This window comes from Physeter macrocephalus, chromosome 8 (genome assembly GCF_002837175.3).
Source record: "Physeter macrocephalus isolate SW-GA chromosome 8, ASM283717v5, whole genome shotgun sequence".
NCBI lineage: Eukaryota > Metazoa > Chordata > Mammalia > Artiodactyla > Physeteridae > Physeter > Physeter macrocephalus.
The window spans coordinates 144,365,713-144,383,819 of NC_041221.1; the positions used below are offsets into that span (position 1 = coordinate 144,365,713).

The window sequence follows — 18,107 nt, forward strand, 5'->3', positions numbered from 1 at the left end:
GTGAGCCATGGCCGCTGAGCCTGCGCGTCCGGAGCCTGTGCTCCGCAGCGGGAGAGGCCACAGCAGTCAGAGGCCCGTGTACCAAAAAAAAAAAACAATGTAGAGCAATGGAACCAGGAGCCACTTTTGCAGATCTCTCAGGTGATTATTATACAAACAAAATTGTGAGGAGATTCCCCCTCCATTGGCAACAACTCCTAATAAGCTATCAAAACGTGTTTCAACCATTGACCCTTCAATTTATCTAAAGATCCTTTAATGGCTGTCACATCTTGGGGTCCTGAGCCATATCAAAGTTTTTCACCCTGTGTAAGGTAGAAACATTGTATTTACCTAAAAGATGTTCTTTCCCCAGTTTTAAGAGGGTGGCCACCTACCCTTACCCTGGCATCTCAGACTCTGATACAGTGACTCAGTCTCACAAGGGACCAACCTAGAAATGAGAAGCTCTAGTCCAGTTTTGCCACCATCTAGTCCAGTTCTTCCACCACATGCTCTGTATCTGAGGGCAGGTGGCTCAGCCTCTCTGACCCACTGTTTCCTTGTCTACAAATTGGGGTAGCCCGTGAGTGTTCACAGCTTTTTTATTCTACCTGTGCTCTAACCAGAGACATGGTATAGACAGGGATTATGTGTCCTTTCAGTCTTGTTCTTCTACACTCCAAAATCATGGTTCTGTGACCACAAACTAGGTTCAGAAGGTGACAGGGCAAGTAGTCAGGGGAATGTAAAAAATCTCACCTCACTGAATTCACCATGACCAAGAGAATCAGAATTTAGGTCTCTTTAATACACACCTACAAAAACTGATTCCAGGAAAAAGAAAACTTTTGGCCATACAAAACTGGGTGAACCAGTGAGGTTGCGTCATGAGGGTACACACCTGCTGTTTGCCTCAGACAGGGAGGTGTTTCAAGGCGGTGGTTCCTAGAGCTTCTACCCTTGAGGGCTGCATGATATTAGATCCAGGAGAGACCTGGGGCATTCTGTCAACAAATATTTATTGATACCCACTATGTGCCAGGTGCTCTTCTAGGTATTGAGGGCCTGGCAGTGATCCCAACTGACAAGACCCATACTTTGATGGACCTAATATTCTCATGGAGAAGAGGGATGATTAAAAATATTGTAACAAATGAGTCAGTGATAAGGGGTATGAAGAGGGAGGTAAGGACAGAAGTTAGCAGACTGGAGGAACCCCTAATCTCTTATCCACGTGTCCAGTCGCCACCTTCTACACTTGGGGACGAAGAGGCACAGACAGCAGTCACCTGCTCAAGACCAGACTACACCCAGCTGGTGAGAAGCAGAGTTGGAAGTGAACACTGTCTTCCTGCAAAGCCAATCCTTTCTTCACAGCCCCTCCCGAGGAAGGGTCTATTTTCCTATCATGGTCTAGTCCTTAGACCCCAGAATCAAGGGAGGGAAACAGCGCTCAAGCACCCCCTTGTTGGCCGCAGGACACAGGGTCCCATCCGTGCCCCTTCACAGCCCAGCACCCAGGGAGAAGCCCGGGCGGGGCGGGGCCTGGACATGCGCCGACGCGTCCAGCAGGTGGCAGCAGCGAGCGGCCGCGCCCCCTGCGCAGCCACCCCGAGAGCCCGCATCATGGATGTCGAGCTCTCCTATTTCGCTTTGCTCGCCTTGGAATTCGAGACCCCAGACGAGGACCAGGATTCATGAACCGGTCGCAGGGGCCCGGGCAGGGGCCTCTGGCTCCCGACGCTGGCCGAGAGGTGGGTCCTGGGGCGGGTCGCTGCTCGCGGCGCCCGGGTGGGGACGCCCTGCCCAGCGGAGCCCGGCGCCCCGCGCGCTGCCCCCGCCCTGCCTCCCTGTGGTCCACACCCCCTTTGGGCTCCCGAGCCGCTGGGCTGCAGTAGTCGGGGTGCGCGCGAGCAGGCGCTGCCAGCCTGCTTCTGCCCGGCAGTCGGGTCCCAGGAGCGGACGGACCCGGCGCCCGCGTCCTCTCTGCCTCCTCCTCCTTCCTGCTCTCACCTGCGCCTGTTAGCCCCCTCGCCTTCAAGGCCAGGGGCTACAGCCCAGACTGAGGGGGACAGCAGAAAGAGAGAGAGCACCTGAGGATACAGAGCTGACACTGGACTGCCCTTTTCACCCCCAGGTGATGAGTGAGGTCGGAAGATCGCAAGATTTAAAAAGCATCTGGAGTCTCCGTATTGAAAGACCCAGTGCGAAGGCATCACCATGAACACGAGCAGTAAGTGGGTCCTCCTCTTCTTTGCCATGGGAACAGGGTGGGGGCGGGAGGTGCAGGAGCCGGCGCTGGGGCTGCCTGGAAGGAGGAAGGAAGCCTGGCACGGGGGGACACATGGCCCCCAGACTCCTCCTTGGTCCTTTCTGTGCTCCCTCCTGGGCACAGGGATATGGCTCCGGCTTTTCATGATGATGTGCTCGTGTTTTATTGGCAGCGCCACTTGTCTCTGTGGGGAAGGCTGCTTGTCTCCTTCTAGCAATGCCTGGGAAGGCCTCGGAAGCAGTAGTGTGGCCATTGTCTGACTGGGGGGGCTCTGAGGAGACCTCTGGGCTCACAGCTGGAAAGCCAAGGAAGGCCCTGCTTGTGCTGGAGCTGGGAGGAGCAGGGAGGCTGGCCTCGGGCTGGTGGGTGGGTGGGTGGATGTGGACAGGCCGTGGGATAGGAACGAGCAGTTTGATAAACAAATCATCAGGAAGCCACCTTTGGGTCTGGAGATTGTGAAATATCCTGCTCTTGTGTGCAGGCAGCCCCAGGGGCACAGGGCTGATTTTTTCACACACCTGCAGGCTCTTTAGCCATCCTGAGAATGAGAGAAAAGAGACAAGCCCTTTGGCCAAGGTCTCTAACATCCCAGAAGCAGCAACTGCTTTGCAGAGCCAGCACCAGACATTTTGCTGCTGGGCTGAGCCTCAGCTGCTGAGAAATGCAGTAAGAAATACGAGGCCCAATCCCTTTCTTCTCAGTATAGTCCCTTTGACCGTGGGCACCTGCTGGGGCGGGTGGCATGGGTGCCACCTGGAGGGAGTTCGGGGTTCAAGTCCCCCCTCCTGCCTCCCGGCCATCTTTGCTTGTCTGGGTTACTTAGCAGAAAGTGGGGTTGTTAAACCAGAGAACCCCTAGGAACATTCACTTCCTTGGGTCTGTGACTTTGCCATCTCCTCTCTGGATCCCAAATTGCTCATCTGTGAAATGAGAAGGGTTGAATTAGAGGTCCTTCTAATCTAAGAATCTGCAAGTTTCTTCTAAAAAAGCTAGAGCTGAGAAGCAAGGCCATACAAATCAGTACCTTCTGAGGCTGTGCCCAGACCAAACCCAGTTTCCTCACCCTCCCTCCATTTCAAGGCTTATGGCATGGAAGGGAGGAAAACAAAGCGAAAGCCAGGGAGATGGAAATGAAATATATTTATTTACTATGTATTTGTATGACTCATCTCTCTGCTGTCTTCCTTTGTGTATTACATAGCTATGGTAAGCAAGCGAGTGTAGCTGGACTTCCTCTGCCTCTTACAGCCCAAGAATTTTGCCTCTTGATTTTGACAATCTGGAACAGGGCCGCGGCTTCACACCAGGCTCAGGAAAAGAGCAAAATTAGGTAGAACTGATCACCTAATGGGCCACATATTTGCATCTGTGTGCTCTCTGACAAGTAAGGATGTGAACTGCCTACCACTTCTCACCGTCTCTAGGGGAAAAAATGTTTTTATGGGAGTCCTTTCTCACTAAACGGCAGAAGAGAAAGATGGCTCATTTATTTTTCAAGGAACTAAGAAATAAGGTAACAAGCAACAGACCCTGCCCTTTTCTCTCTTTGGAATCATAAGGAACTCTTGTCCCATTAGCAACACTGAGTATTTCTAAAAGAAGGAAACAGATGTTACTTTTTTTTAATTTTCAAATAACAACCAATGGAATTGAATACTGCAGAAGAAGAGGACTAACAAAAATGCCATTCCAGCCTCATATACTTTTTCTAAGTGGGGAGAGTGTGTTTATTTTCTGGGAGTAGTGGAAAATAAACAGAGTGACTTGGACAGCCTTGGGGGCCCCTGAGGTTCCCTAAGAGGAAGTGCTTCTCTAAAGGGCTGCCTGGGGGCACACTGGAGAAACTCACACTCAGGCTTAGAGGCTGGGCTTCATCATCATTGAGGTTCCTCCCCACCCTGGGAGTCTGCAAAAGGAGAGGGTAGAAATCAGACATTGCAGGAGTGAAGGAGTGACAGGGTCATAAGGTCACAGGGACAGAGCGTTGGCATGAGGTCCTTGGTGTGACCTGATGTAAGCAAAAATGCTGTCCCCTTTAGGATGTGAAATTCTTAACTCAATCCTCATGCCTGAAATTGAACCTAAGAGAAACTGTTACTCAGTTTTTCTTTCACTTCCACTTATTGAGTCGTCACTCTTTACCAGCCACTGGGCTATGCATTTCACCTGCACCATCTACCCAAACTCTCACATCCAACCTGTGAGATGGGCATTATTGCTCCAGTTTTACAGGTGAAACCTTTCAGCTAATGTTCAATAACTTCTTCAAGTCATGCAGCTAATTGTTGGATTTTGAAATGTACTTGGATGCATGAGATTTTTGACAGTGTGTGCCATGCCTGACCAACAGTTCAGATGTCACCGTTGAGGTGGGGGCAAAGCATGCGCTTATTATTACATTGCTAATCACTTCATCTGGAGAAGAGGAGCCTCGGCTACAGTCTTACAGCTCATAAGAGTTGATATAGCTCGGGCCCTGCAATCAGGTGGGCCCTGCAATCAGGTGGGCCCAGGTTCTAGTTCTCCTTTCTTCACTTATTAACTGTGTGGTCCTCAGCATGGTTGTCTCATCTGCAAAATGGGAATGATGGGACCTACCTCAGAGTGGAATGGAGATAATTGTTCATGTGTCGTGTAAAGTTCAGAGAGTGGTAACCGGGACATAGCTGGCATCATGTCAGCGATGGTGGCCAGGCTGTCATTGTCCCTGCAGTAGTCACTGTGGTTCTTGTTGACTTCATGAGATTAGCGAGCAGGTCACTCAACCTCTTGGATGTCACATCTTTGTCATAAATTGAAAGGAATGTGGAAGTGTGATCTTGAGGATTAAACAGGATTGTGAGAGATTGCTTTGTAAGTATATGTAAATTTTTTAAAATTTTTATTTATTCTTTATTTATTTATTATTTTTGGCTGTGCTGGGTCTTCGCTGCTGTGCGCGGGCGGGCTCTCTCTAGTTGCAGCGAGCGGGGGCCACTCCTTGTTGCAGTGCACGGGCTTCTCATTGCAGTGGCTTCTGTTGTTGCAGAGCACGGGCTCTAGGTGCGCAGGCTTTCAGTAGTTGTGGCTCGCGGGCTTCAGTAGTTGTGGCTCACGGGCTTCAGTAGTTGTGGCACACGGGCTCAGTAGTTGTGGCTCGCGGGCGCTCGAGTGCAGGCTCAGTAGTTGTGGTGCACGAGCTTAGTCGCTCCGCGGCATGTGGGATCTTCCCGGACCAGGGCTCAAACCCTGTCCCCTGCATTGGCAGGCGGATTCTTAACCACTGCGCCACCAGGGAAGCCCCTGTAAATTTTTTTTTATTAATAAGAAATACGTCTCAGATGACAAAAACAGGGGAGTGCCCAGTGAGTGACTCCTCGGAGTACATTTTAGTTTCATCAGAATTCTTTCTTGTGAATTCTAGCTGAGCTTTAGCACACCACAAAGCAGGGCTGTGAGAGAAATGGGTAATTTTGGAGATGTAGAGTGGGATGGTGGTCCAGACCTGGCAGAATGCAACAGGTGGGCTCCAGCCCTCTGAGCCAGTAAGGAAAAGGGGAGGAGGCCTCCTTGCAGAGAGAACAAGACACCAAAGGCATGAGCAGGACACCCAGGGCTAGTACTGAGATGGTACCTCCTCTGGGCCAGGGGCTTCAGGGAAAACAGAGTCATCATTTCTACCTTGGCCTCTGTGGGGTGGGTCTACTGTCCAACCTTTCCTTCACCCTGCACACCCAACCTAATTCCAGGGATCTGTTACTTGACTCCCAACCTGCTGAGGCAGCCTCCTAACTGGTCTCCCTTCACCTACTCCAGCCCCCTTCAGTCTCCTCATCCACCCTTCTCATCACACTTCGCTTAAAATGCAGATCCCATTGCTCTTAAGATGCGAGAGGAAACCCCTCAGCAAGGCCTGGAGGGTCCCTTGTGGCCCAGCCTTGCTCACAGCCCAACCTCATCCACATGTGCCTCTGCATTCTCCATGTTCCTGTCATGTTTGCCTCCTTCCATTCCCTCCTGGAAAGTTCCCTACCACCAGCACCAGCCCCTCTACCCACCACCCCTGTTCACCCAGGATGGCCCCTCCTCACCCTCCCAGCCCAGTCCAGCTAACAGTCCCCGATGATGTTCTCCTCTGTGCACCTTGGCCCTGTTCCTTCAGAGCCTTGTCTGTGTCATCACACACTCACCCCTGGGTCTCATTTTCCTGAACCTACAGAGCAAGAAAAGAGCTGACCCCAGACCCCTTGCTTTCACATAATCCCCAGAGCCATGAGGGCCTCACCACCTAATGTGCATTTTCTTAGGCAACAGTAAGTCTTTGTTTATTCCCTGTCAGTGTCTCCCATTCCCTGTTGACCCCAGGAGTTCCCAAGACCTGAGAATCAAAGCCAGGGGAGACTGAGTTGACCCCAGAGCGTCAGAGGCCCTGAGCACCAGAGTCAATTCTGTGTGTCGTAAAATGCTGTGCTTTGCTTGGGTTGGAACTCCCAGAGCTCCTGAAGGCTGTGGCTTTCCTAGGCGCAGAGCCAGCGCTGTCTCATCCTTGAGGTTGGAGAGCATCCTGCATACCGTGTACAGTGGTACCAAGAGCCATTCTCCCTCATTTCATTGGATTCTTCTGATGGCCCCTTCCTTGGTTGTTATCATGGATTGGCATGCCAACAAGCTACTTTTTTGGAGTAGACTTTGTTTTGTTGAAGAGAGCATTAAGGGGTCATATAACCCTCACAAAGATGTCATGGGATAAGCAGACAGCACACTGGGTCAGTAAAAGCCCAAGCTTTGGGGTATGGATTCCTGAGTTCAAATTTAAGATCTGTCATGTAGTCTGTCTATAATATTGGACAGGATAGATCATGTCTCAACCTGAATTTTTATCATTATAAAATGTTGGCAGTAGTGCCAGTCGGGTTGTTGTGAGGATTAAGTGAAATAACATGAGAAACTCAGTGGCGGTGGGTCTCAGGGAATGAAGTTGAATCTGAAGTTGAGTTGGCCATTGAGTAGAGCAAAGTTCTGAAATGATGGTGTCATAAGAGCCAAACCCTCTAGTTGAAAATTAGCCTGTTTTGCTGGTATTGTGGCCAGTGCTGGGTTCTGTGCATAAGAGAGCCATGACTTTCAGGAAGCCTTCAGGAAGATGATTAACCTGGTATTGTATGTGGCATGAGTCTAAAAGGGCAAGGCAGGAAGTTAGATCGTAGATGAGAGACAATTAGCCTAGTTCAGAAAAGGTCTGATGACCAGGATTTGGGTGGCTGTAAGAATAGAAATAAGGGGAAAGATGCTTTAGAAAATAAAGTCTGCATGGCCTTGCACCTGATCGAGTTATAGGGTGAAAGAGGAGTCTGTCTTAGGGTCCTGGCAGGGAACAGATGTGTAATTTGAGGGGAGTTAAACAGAAGGAGTCTTTGCAAGTGTGTGAGAAGGATGTAGAGAAACAAACAACGAGAAGCCAGGATGGCCCAAGACTGGGAGGCTAGCTCCCGGAAGGCAGCCAGCTCATGGCAACACCCCAAGGAAGGAACCAGAGGAATAAATATCCTGACCTCTCTCTCCTTCCTCCCTTGGATTTCCTACGGTGCCCGATCCAACCAGGAGCCAGAGGGCAAGGAAGGCTCTGGCTTGATGGGCCCACCATGGTCAGCCTCCCAGGGTAGAGAGGGAGCAGAGTGGATCTGGGGAGGCAAGGGATTTCAACATTGAAGACACCCAGCACAAGCAGGACGATGACCTTCCTCTGCTAATGTCATTGCCCAGGTCAGGAACTCTAAGAATTCCTAGAGGAAAGGATCCATTGTAAACACAAACACAGGAGGATATTCTCTAAAGAAATTCTAAATTTGCAAAACAGATGAAATAGAGATGATTGTATACTCCATAAGAATAGAGATTTTTTTTAAGCAGTGCTTCCCAAATGAATGGAGCACTTGTTGACAAATGACCACTTAAGGCTAAGGGATGGTTAGAGGAATAATACAAAGAACAATGTTAAAACAGTCCAAAATGAGTAAAACACATCTCTGCAAATCACAATGTGATTTCAAGAGTACTTGCATTGCATAAAGGAAGTGATATCAGTTCTGAAGGCCAACACTCCTATCTGGCAAAAGCTTTATCTGGCTGAGATAACATCTGGTGTCGTGAATGTCAACAACTGGCTAATACCCGGCATTAGCCAGATACCATTGTAAAGAACAGAAAACAACCAGAAGTGTGTGAGTACCTCTTACTTGTTGGGTGTTTCGCCAGTTAAATTGTTTTTAAAGGGCACAGCTGGGTTCACCTTCCAGCCCTGCCCTTTCCTTGCTGTGTGTGCTTGGGCAAGTCACTTACCTTCTCTGTACCTCTGATCTTCATCTCGAATGATAATCACAGGGGGTGTAGTAATAGTGCCTCTCACAAAGTTGTTATAAAGAATAAGTAAGAGTTGTGAATTGCTTAAAGTGGTGCCTGGCATATCGCAAATGTTTATAAAATGAATAAAAATAGTGTATATTAGTTTGCTAGAGCTGCCGTAATACAAAAGTACTACAAACCGGGTGGCTTAAGTGACAGAAATGTTTTGTCTCACAGTTCTGGAGCTGAAAGTCCAAAATCAAAGTGTCAGCAGGGTTAGTTCCTTCTGAGTGCCATGAGGAAAGAATCTGCTCCAGGCCCCTCTCCTTGGTTGTGGGTGGCCATCTTCCCTCTGTTGTCTCTTCACACTCGCTTTCTGTCTATGCATATCTCTGTGTCCAGATTTCCCCTTTTGATAAGGACACCAGTCTTATTGGATGAGGGCCCACCCTAATGACATCATTTTAACTTGAGTACCTCTGTAAAGACCACATATCCAAATAAGGTCACATTCTGGAGTACTAGGGCTTAGGACATCTCTATACGAATTTGAGGGGACACAAATCCGTAACATAGTGTTTGTTAAGTAAATGACTCCTCAAGGAGAATATTTCCCTGTGGATCAGTTTTCCTGAATACCGATCACTCTCCAGGGCTAGTGTAGGATGCTGCTAGTTGGTTATCTACCTAGTCTTGATGTCTAAACCCTCATTTTACCAGCTCTGACCAGCAGAGATGGAGCCTGCCCCTGAGAAGTTGAAGGGGAGTGTTCATACGTAGGAGGTGCCCAGAAAAGAGGACCGTGCTGACTCAGTATTCCACAGTCAGTCTGTGTGCAGAAAACACACTCCCCACCTTACCCCTATTCTGGTCATTATGCACAACTGTAGCATTTCAACAGTGAAATGGAATTTACAGTCCTGGTAGTGTTTTTCAATCTACCTACTTCCTGGGAACATCCAACATGGATAATAAGAATTGGATTGTTCATTTGTTCACTCAACAAATATTTACTGACCACCAGGTCTGTGCCAAGCATGTTGCTGGAGACACAGCAGTAAATATATCAGACAGGGTCCTTGCTTTCGTGGATCATACAGGTCCGGCAAAATGGGCCAGCTGGTGGCCAGCATGATGAGACGTGTTTTATCTGCCTTACACCAGCTTTTCAGTGAGTTTGAATTCTTTGCAAACACTCAGAAATCAAAATTGGGATTTCTAGCTTCTCTTTAAAAACAGTTGAAAGACCTTGCATCCCTGCCTCTACGTTCCTACATGACAGACAACAGTAAGTAGAATTGCCTGCATTCAGCGGGGCATGTACTGGTCTCTAGAGAGCCACAGTTGCCACCACTTCCTATTACATTGCACAAGGACAGCTTAATATTTTTCTGTTACCTTGCCACTGTAGGCATTTGAATTTATTTTTAATTGATTTACAGTATTGTGTTAGTTTCAGGTATACAGCAAAGTGATTTGTGTATATTTTTTTTTCTATTTTTTTCCATTATAAGTTATTATATTGAGTATGGTTCCCTGTGCTATACAGTAAATCCTTATTGTTTATCTCTTTTATATATGGGCATTTGAATTTTTTAACCCTAGTCTAGTAGATGATCCATATAACATCAAACACAGATCTGAGGAAACCGCAGCATATCTGTTCATCATAGGAGACAGTCCTGTCTGGCGCTAGCAATTGATTAACAATGCCGTGCCGTAAAGTACTCTTGAAGTGAGCAAAATCCTGCTTCGTGTCCTTATTTCCCCAGCTGACCCATTCCCAGAGGGTGAGATCATATCCTGTTGGATACAGTTGGGCAAACAATGTCCTACCCCCATCTCCTAGAGGTCAGTTTCACTTCCAGGGGAATCTGTTAGTAGGGGGTGGGACGTAGACCAAAGGAAAGCAGTTCTGGATAACTGATCCCAGCTCTGGGTACCTTTTCCAGCCAAAGGAAGGTACCCTGGGAGGCTGGACTGTTCCAGAGGTTGTTGTGACATATGGGACATGCCTGCTCCAGTGGAGGACATCTGGTCAACAGCATGAGCTCTATATCAGTAAGGTCAGTTTATACACCCACCCAGCTAAGGGATAATTACTGAAAGGTCACACATTGACCCTAAATGGCTACTCAAGACCTCTCCTCTGTTATGATGGGGGTCTCCTGCGTGAGAAAGAAAGGTGAGAAACTGGATAATGCTAACATAATTTCTTCACTTGAGAGCAGGTTTTTCTTCATTTCTCTGGAAGAAATCAGCATAGCAAATCATTCATAGAAGGCAAAGCACAGTGCCTAGTACATTGTCAGTGCTCAAAAGATACTTGATGAATCAATTCATTAATTTAAAAAATCCACTCTCTTTTTCTTTATGAAGATCTCTCTTAGTTTCATTTTTATGACCATTTGCTAAGTTGCCCACCTGGACATTCCAAGGCACTTCAGATTCATACTAGAATTTAATAAACTTATTCTTTTTAAAAGAAAAAAACCTTCTTCTACTCTGTGGTCCCAGTTGATTGCTAGAACTTCCATCTACCCTGGAACATAAGTTAGTAGCCAGAAAGTAGCCCTCATCTGCGTTTCCCTTTCCTTCACTCTGCTGTGTTCAGTCTGTGTCCATATCTGGTCATTCCTACCTCCCAAACATGACCTGAACTCTTCCTTCCTCAACTGCCATCACTTCCCAATGTCTACGGCACCAGCCATTGGAGTAAATGGTTGGGGGAGAGCTGAGTTGGTCTCAGGTTCAGTTGGAGGCATCAGAGCCATGTGGGCTGCCGAACAGTGTGATTCCAGGCTGCAGGGGCAGGAGGCGGTCATAGCACTGCTCTGCAGAACCCGGATTAGGCTGTATCTGAGCAGTGCGTTCAGGGCGGAGCATGCCTAGGAACTGTGGGAGGACTTGAAACACGCTGGGGAGAGGGCCCTGAAGGAGCAGTAGGGAGTTAGCCCCACACTCTGGTTTTGTGTTCCCAAGAGAGTATGGATGATCCTTTGACAATTTCACACAATGCTACTGGGTTGTGCCCTGCAACCCAGAAGTCGTAGCCTCTTTTCTGAGGGCACCACCATCCAGACAGAAGGTCCAGACAGGCTCCACTTTGCTGTCCTATTGCCCCCGTGCTGTGGTTACTGCTGTGTGCTCGTGCCACAGGCCCACCCCCTCTTTTGGCAGAATTCCACTCTCTACTGCATGTATCATTTCAAAAGCTTTTTCCTCGCATCTGCTTAATTTTGTGCAAAGCACAGGTCTTTCTCCATGGGCTGTTATCTCTTGTCCTCGCCAGCACCAGCAGGGCCAATGAAAGGACTGCTTTGCAATAGTCTAATGACACAGTTGATCTATTTTAAGCACCTGAAGCACACTCCACCGAGTGCCAGTCTTCCCACAGCAAGCTGCTCTCAACGTGCAGGGGCACGGCCAGCCCGAGGTCTGTTCCTGCTTTTTGAAATCTGGAGAAAGAGCCCAGGGATCCAGACCCTGCCCATCCAAGGATGATCTAAGGCAACTGTATAATTAGATATTTTCACAGTCAGCATGAGATGTTCTACAAGGAGAATTGCCTGTGATTATAGGGCGCAGGAGCCTCAAGTGACCATAAATTCCTCTTTCAAAGGGCAGAGACAGAGCCTGGGCCCTTTACATGTACGGAGAAGGGACCTGGGAGGCAGCATTTCAGAAACACAGAGAAGCCCAAGCCCCATGAGAGATGCCTTAGCCTCACACCCATTTTTTTCTCCTCCTCCTAATCAAGAGACATTCTTTTTCATTTACAGCGTATTTGAGTGCAATTGTTTACAAATAGTATTTATTTAATCCTTACAACAATCCTGCATGGCCCTTGCCTGCTCTGTATCTAAGGATGGTCCCCCTCTGTGTTGTTGGCTTTCACCATCCTTCACAGAACTCACCACAGTTGGTAATTGTTTTAGCCATTAGCTTGTTTTCTTCATTTCTGTCTCTTTCCCCTTTTGGACTCTAAGCCACATGATGGCTCTGTGACAGGCCTGTTTTGTTCACTGCTGAGTCCTCCAAACTCATTACAGCACTTGGCACAAAGTGATGACTGCCAATGACAGTTCATGTTTGTTGAGCATTAACTGTGTGCCAGGCGCAGCGCTAAGCTCTTCATAGACATGAATGCACTTAACCTTCACGGAAGTCCTGTGAGGTAGATGCTAATAATATCCTCATTTTACAGAGGTGCAAGCCGAAGCTCAGAAAAGAGGTCGCTGGCCCTAAATCTCATATTTAATAAGTAATGAAGCCGTGAATGAATATGTGAATGGATGAATTTCACATGGAATATTTAATACTCCCATTTTGCATAAAAGGGAAATGAGGTTCAAAGGTACAGTCTCCTGGCCTTGGTCACACGAGCTGGGAGGTGGTGGGGCAGGTGTTTGAAACCATGTCAAGCTGACTCCGAGGATCTTTCCCTCCTTCCTGCTTCCTCCTTTTCACCGTCTTTCCCCATTTTACTGTGACGAGAGTCACGGGGGGAAAGTATGGGTTAGGGTGGCTGGTCTTGTTTCCTGTTGGATGTCCCAGCACTGCTCCCCTGTTCACTAGGGCAATGACACAAATCCCTGCTCTGTGCATAGCGATGTGCCATGCGCTGTGGGATCGGAGATGCATAGGACAGAGAGTGTGACCTCAGATGGCCTCCTGCCAGTATCACCCCGGGGCAGACACGAGCATGTGTGGCTAAAATATGGCGAGACCCTCTTGGGTGCTGAGAGGGAAGGACAGAGTGAAGAGGGAGACAGGCCAAATTCCCCTGGAAGACCTGGGGAATACTTTGTGGAGAAGGTAGCACTCAGTCTAGACCTTGAGAGGTAGCTTGGAAGTGGACGAAGGGCCTTCCAGTTGGGCTCATCCATCCGTTCTCCCAGGCAAGCTTCCACAATCGCTTGTTACACAACTTCTGCATCCCCGGCCACTGGCTTGTTGTGGGGAGGGCGAAATAAACAGATACAGAGAGTTTCGGGAAAGGTCAGGAAGTCCGGTTGTCTGTAATTTGTGGAGTATGAGGAGGTGGCCAGTGAGGAAATAAGGCTGGGGAGCTGGGGAGGATCAGATTTCTGAGAGTTTTACACGCCAGGCCGGGGAGTATTTGTTACAGTCTGTGGCCAGTGAGGAGCCATGAGAGGTTTTGAGCTGAGCAGTGACACCCCCCCCCGCCGCCCCCCCCCGCCCCGCAACCCGCCACCGAGCTGTGCATTATTTAGGAAGATCTCCCCGGCAACACGCACCTGATGGATGGGAGAGCCCAGAGGCAGTAGAGGTAGGCTAAGCACCGTGGAGCAGGTGTGAGTGGATGAGCGGGGAAAGCGTGGGGGGCAGAGAGGATGAGCTGGCAGTGGTTCCCCCAGCCACACTCTGCATTGCTGTCAGCGTTACTGCTCTTGTACTTGCAAGTGGACCTGTTATCTGATTCTGATTGCTGGGACTGTGTGAACTGATACTTTGAAAACTGGGTTACTGACCAAATCGAGACGCCTTAGATAGTGTATTTGATAAGCATTTGAGCTGTGGAGTCAGACTGCCTGGGTTCAAATTCCAGCTCAGCCACCGACTAGCTGTGCAGCCTTCAGTGACTTGCTTTACTCCCCACCCTCACACACAGCTTCAGCTTCCTCTCCAGAAGGGAGTAATAGGAGAGGGCTGAGTAAGGGAATGGGTGTTAGATGCTTAGCACACATGCAATAATGATTAACAGCAGTGAAGTAGTAAAATACATTTGAATGTGTTGGGAAAACCCCCCTTTCTTCTTCTTTTTTTTTTTTTTTTTAAATGGTGGTATCTTTTTTTAATATATAAATTTATTTATTTATTTATTTATGGCTGTGTTGGTTCTGCGTTGGGGCTTCACTGTGGTGTGCGGGCTTCTCATTGCGGTGCCTTCTCTTTTTGTGGAGCACGGGCTCTAGGCGCGCAGGCTTCAGTAGTTGTGGCACATCACCTCAGCAGTTGTAGCGCATGGGCTCTAGAGCGCAGGCTCAGCAGTTGTGGCGCATGGGCTTAGTTGCTCCTTGGCATGTGGGATCTTCCCAGACAGGGCTCGAACTCACGTCCTCTGCATTGGCAGGCGGCGGACTCTTTTTTTTTTTTTTTTTTTTTTTTGCGGTACGCGGGCCTCTCACTGTTGTGGCCTCTCCCGTTGCGGAGTACAGGCTCCGGACGCGGGACGCGCAGGCTCAGCGGCCATGGCTCACGGGCCCAGCCGCTCCGCGGGCACGTGGGATCCTCCCGGACCGGGGCACGAACCCGTGTCCCCTGCATCGGCAGGCGGACTCTGAACCACTGCGCCACCAGGGAAGCCTGGCAGGTGGATTCTTAACCACTGCCCCACTAGGGAAGTCCCGGAAAACCCCTTTCAATATACAAATTAATCAACACATGGTATGGTTAGGACCAGTCACCTCTTGATTTTTCCACTGGAAAGGGGAGCAGAGGTATGTACTGATAACCCAGGACTTTTATTTAGCTAACATTTAAGGAGTGCTTTATTATGTGTCAAACTATATTCTAAACTTTCTGTGAATTGTCTCTTTTGATCCAGGCGTGAGTAAGCAGTGAAATTAATGTTGTAGAGGACAGTCCTACTTGAATAGGGAGCATGTATTGGCAGACTTTTTCTGTAAAGGGCCAGGTTGTAAATATTTTGGGCTTTGTGGGCCAGACGGTCTCTGAGGCATGGTAGCAGTCCATGACAATATGTGGTCAAATGGATGAGGTGACATCCGATCACAGTTTATTTCCAAAAATAAAGGTGGAGGGGGATTTAACCTGTGGGCCAGTTTGCCGACTCTTATGCTAGATGACCTCTAAGACCTCTTCCAGCATTAGAATTCCAATCTAAAATGATGATACAGAAATGCCTAATCTCTTATTTAGTTCATCTTTGTAACTATAAAAGAAGTTTACTTCAAATATGATAAAGATTACACTGGAAAGATAGACTCAGAAAGAACTGTAGAAGGCCGTCTCCATTCCCTGTGTGCCTTCATTTTCTGCACAGCCCATAATTCACACTCTGGTATTACATGACTCATGTGACCACTAAACGCCAGGCTGCACAGGCTGCCCTGGGGTCTGTTGAGTAGACAGCTCTTGATATTTAGGCCAGAGGCTCTCCACTTGGGAAAAGACATAAAAGGCAATATTTCATGCCAGTGCCTCAGTGTGCAAAGCAAAGTCTCCTCCTACTTTGCTCCCCATTCACAGTTCCTATTCTAAGCCCACATTCCCTTTTAATGAAGTATTGATACAATAGCCAAATTGTCTGTCCAACATGTTTTATCATTTCTCCATCTGATTCCTTGCAAGAACTTCCCCCCAACTCCCTGTAATAGTACAAATGATCTGTCAATTATGGTGTTCTGCCTCTACCCCAGGGGGTGGCACATGACCTAGACTAGCAAGTCAGAGTATCCCATCTACCTATGCCTCAAGGATTTGTTCATCAGTGGACATTAGACCCAAGAGAGGCCAACCATAGTATTCCCTGGAATTGGATAGGGAGATACTGGGAGGAAGTATTCATTCCATTGAGATTGCTGAGCTGAGGAGATGAGGCTCTGGAGGTTCTGGTGGCCATTCCTGTCCAACATGTGGGAAGAAGCTGTCTGAAAAATACAAGAAGTCATAGCTCTGACCATATAGTAAAGCCTCAGAATCCAGCCAGATCTGAAGGCAGAGGGTACCCACCCCACCCCACCCGTAGACCTCCCAGTTGCAAGAACCAACAGATTCCCTGTTTTGCTTAACCTAGTTTCAGTTGGGTTTCTGTAAATTACAATGGAAAGGATCCTAACTAAGGCACTTGCTGTTGTTGTTATTTTACCCTTTTTCCCATTGGCAATTACCTCATATAATTACCCTCATTTATCAAAATCCTAGCCATTTTTAGCCCAGAAGCTTCCTCTCATCCCCTCCTGAAGTGGTTTTACTCCCTCTTCTGAAGTCCATGGCCCTTGTTTTATTTATTTATTTTTTAAAAAATAGGATTCTTGTCTGTGTCTCTATTTTTTTTATGTTTAGTTTTTGGCCATGCCATGTGGCATGTGGCATCTTAGTTCCCTGTCCAGGGATTGAACCTGCACCCTCTGCAGTGGAAGCATGGAGTCTTAACACACTGGACCTCCAGTCCTGTTTTACAACATTCTTATGGTTATGGGTCATTTGCTGTAACTCAACATGGTTTATTCATGTGCATTTCCTAGCACCCCTCTTAGATTATAAGCTCCTTGAGGACAGGAGCAATGTGTCCGCAGGGAATGGTGCATTTGCTCCACAACTGCAAGCAACAGACCACTGGGGAGTCAGAGCATTATTGCTGGAGCTTACAAATCCATGTGTGCACCAAGCCACAAATGCAGAATATTCTGTCAAATGCATGCGTATAAGAAAAATCAATATGGCAAAATAACTATTACTTTAAAATAATGCTAATGTAGTGAGGCTAACTAACATATACATATATATATATATATTTTTTTGACTGCGTCGGGTCTTTTAGTTGCGGCACGCAGGATCTTCCTCGCAACGTGGGGGCTCTTTGCTGTGGCGCGCAGGCTTTTCTCTAGTTGTGGCGCGTGGGTTTTCTCTCTGTAGTTTAGGCGCATGGGCTCAGTAGTTGCGGCGCGCGGGCTTAGTTGCCCCACAACATGTGGGATCTTAGTTCCCCGACCAGGGATCGAACCTGCTTCCCCTGCATTGCAGGACAGATTCTTTACCACTGGACTACCAGGGAAGTCCCTAACTAATATTTTTGACAATAAAAAGAAGTCCTCAAATGATCTGAATGTGGTTACCTGGAGGAAACAAATGTAAAATTCTTGAACTTTACACTTAAGATTTATACACTTTATGCAAGTTATGACACAATAAAAAGTAAAAAATAGGGATGTCCCTGGTGGTCTAGTGGTTAAGACTTCGTCTTCCAATGCAGGGGGTGTGGGTTCGATCCCTGGTCGGGGAGCTAAGATCCCACATGCCTCGCGGCCAAAATACCAAAACATAAAACAGAAGCAATATTATAACAAATTCAATAAAGACTTTTTTTTTTTTTTTTTTTTTTTGCGGTACGCGGGCCTCTCACCGTTGTGGCCCCTCCCGCTGTGGAGCACAGGCTCTGGACGCGCAGGCCCAGCGGCCATGGCTCACGGGCCCAGCCGCTCTGCGGCACGTGGGATCCTCCTGGTCCGGGGCACGGACCCGCATCCCCTGCATCGGCAGGCGGACTCTCAACCACTGCACCACCAGGGAAGCCCAAGACATTTTTTAAAAAGTAAAAAATAAAAGTAATGCATCCTTATACTTGACAAGCCTGTCCATCACTAGTCAATACACAAAACTTAATTTGAGATAGATCGTAGACCTTCATAAACTGAAAGTTAAAACTATACAGCTTCTGGAAGAGAATATAGGAGAATATCTTATGACTTTGAGGTAGACAATGACTTCTTAGAACACTAAGAGCAGCAAAAATGGGCAAGAAATTGTAGCAGACACTTACAAA

General features: G+C 47.9%; 1 protein-coding gene across 9 annotated transcripts in view; it reads left to right on the forward strand.

The window, feature by feature from the left end:
• The window catches only part of ABLIM3 (actin binding LIM protein family member 3), a 188,576-nt gene that overhangs the window by 41,214 nt on the left and 129,255 nt on the right, over window positions 1–18,107 (forward strand). For 3 of the 9 annotated variants that reach the window (XR_008618141.1, XM_028493358.2, XM_055086833.1), the window contains exon 1: window positions 1,867–2,215. Coding sequence is in view for 7 of the 9 variants with exons in the window: in XM_028493358.2 (XP_028349159.1) it covers window positions 2,203–2,215 (13 nt within the window). In the remaining 2 variants the exon portion in view is untranslated. Of the gene's footprint in view, window positions 1–1,600; window positions 1,737–1,866; window positions 2,216–18,107 lie in introns of those variants that run through there. The other 6 variants (XR_008618142.1, XM_055086830.1, XM_055086831.1 and 3 more) reach the window with 5 other exon arrangements.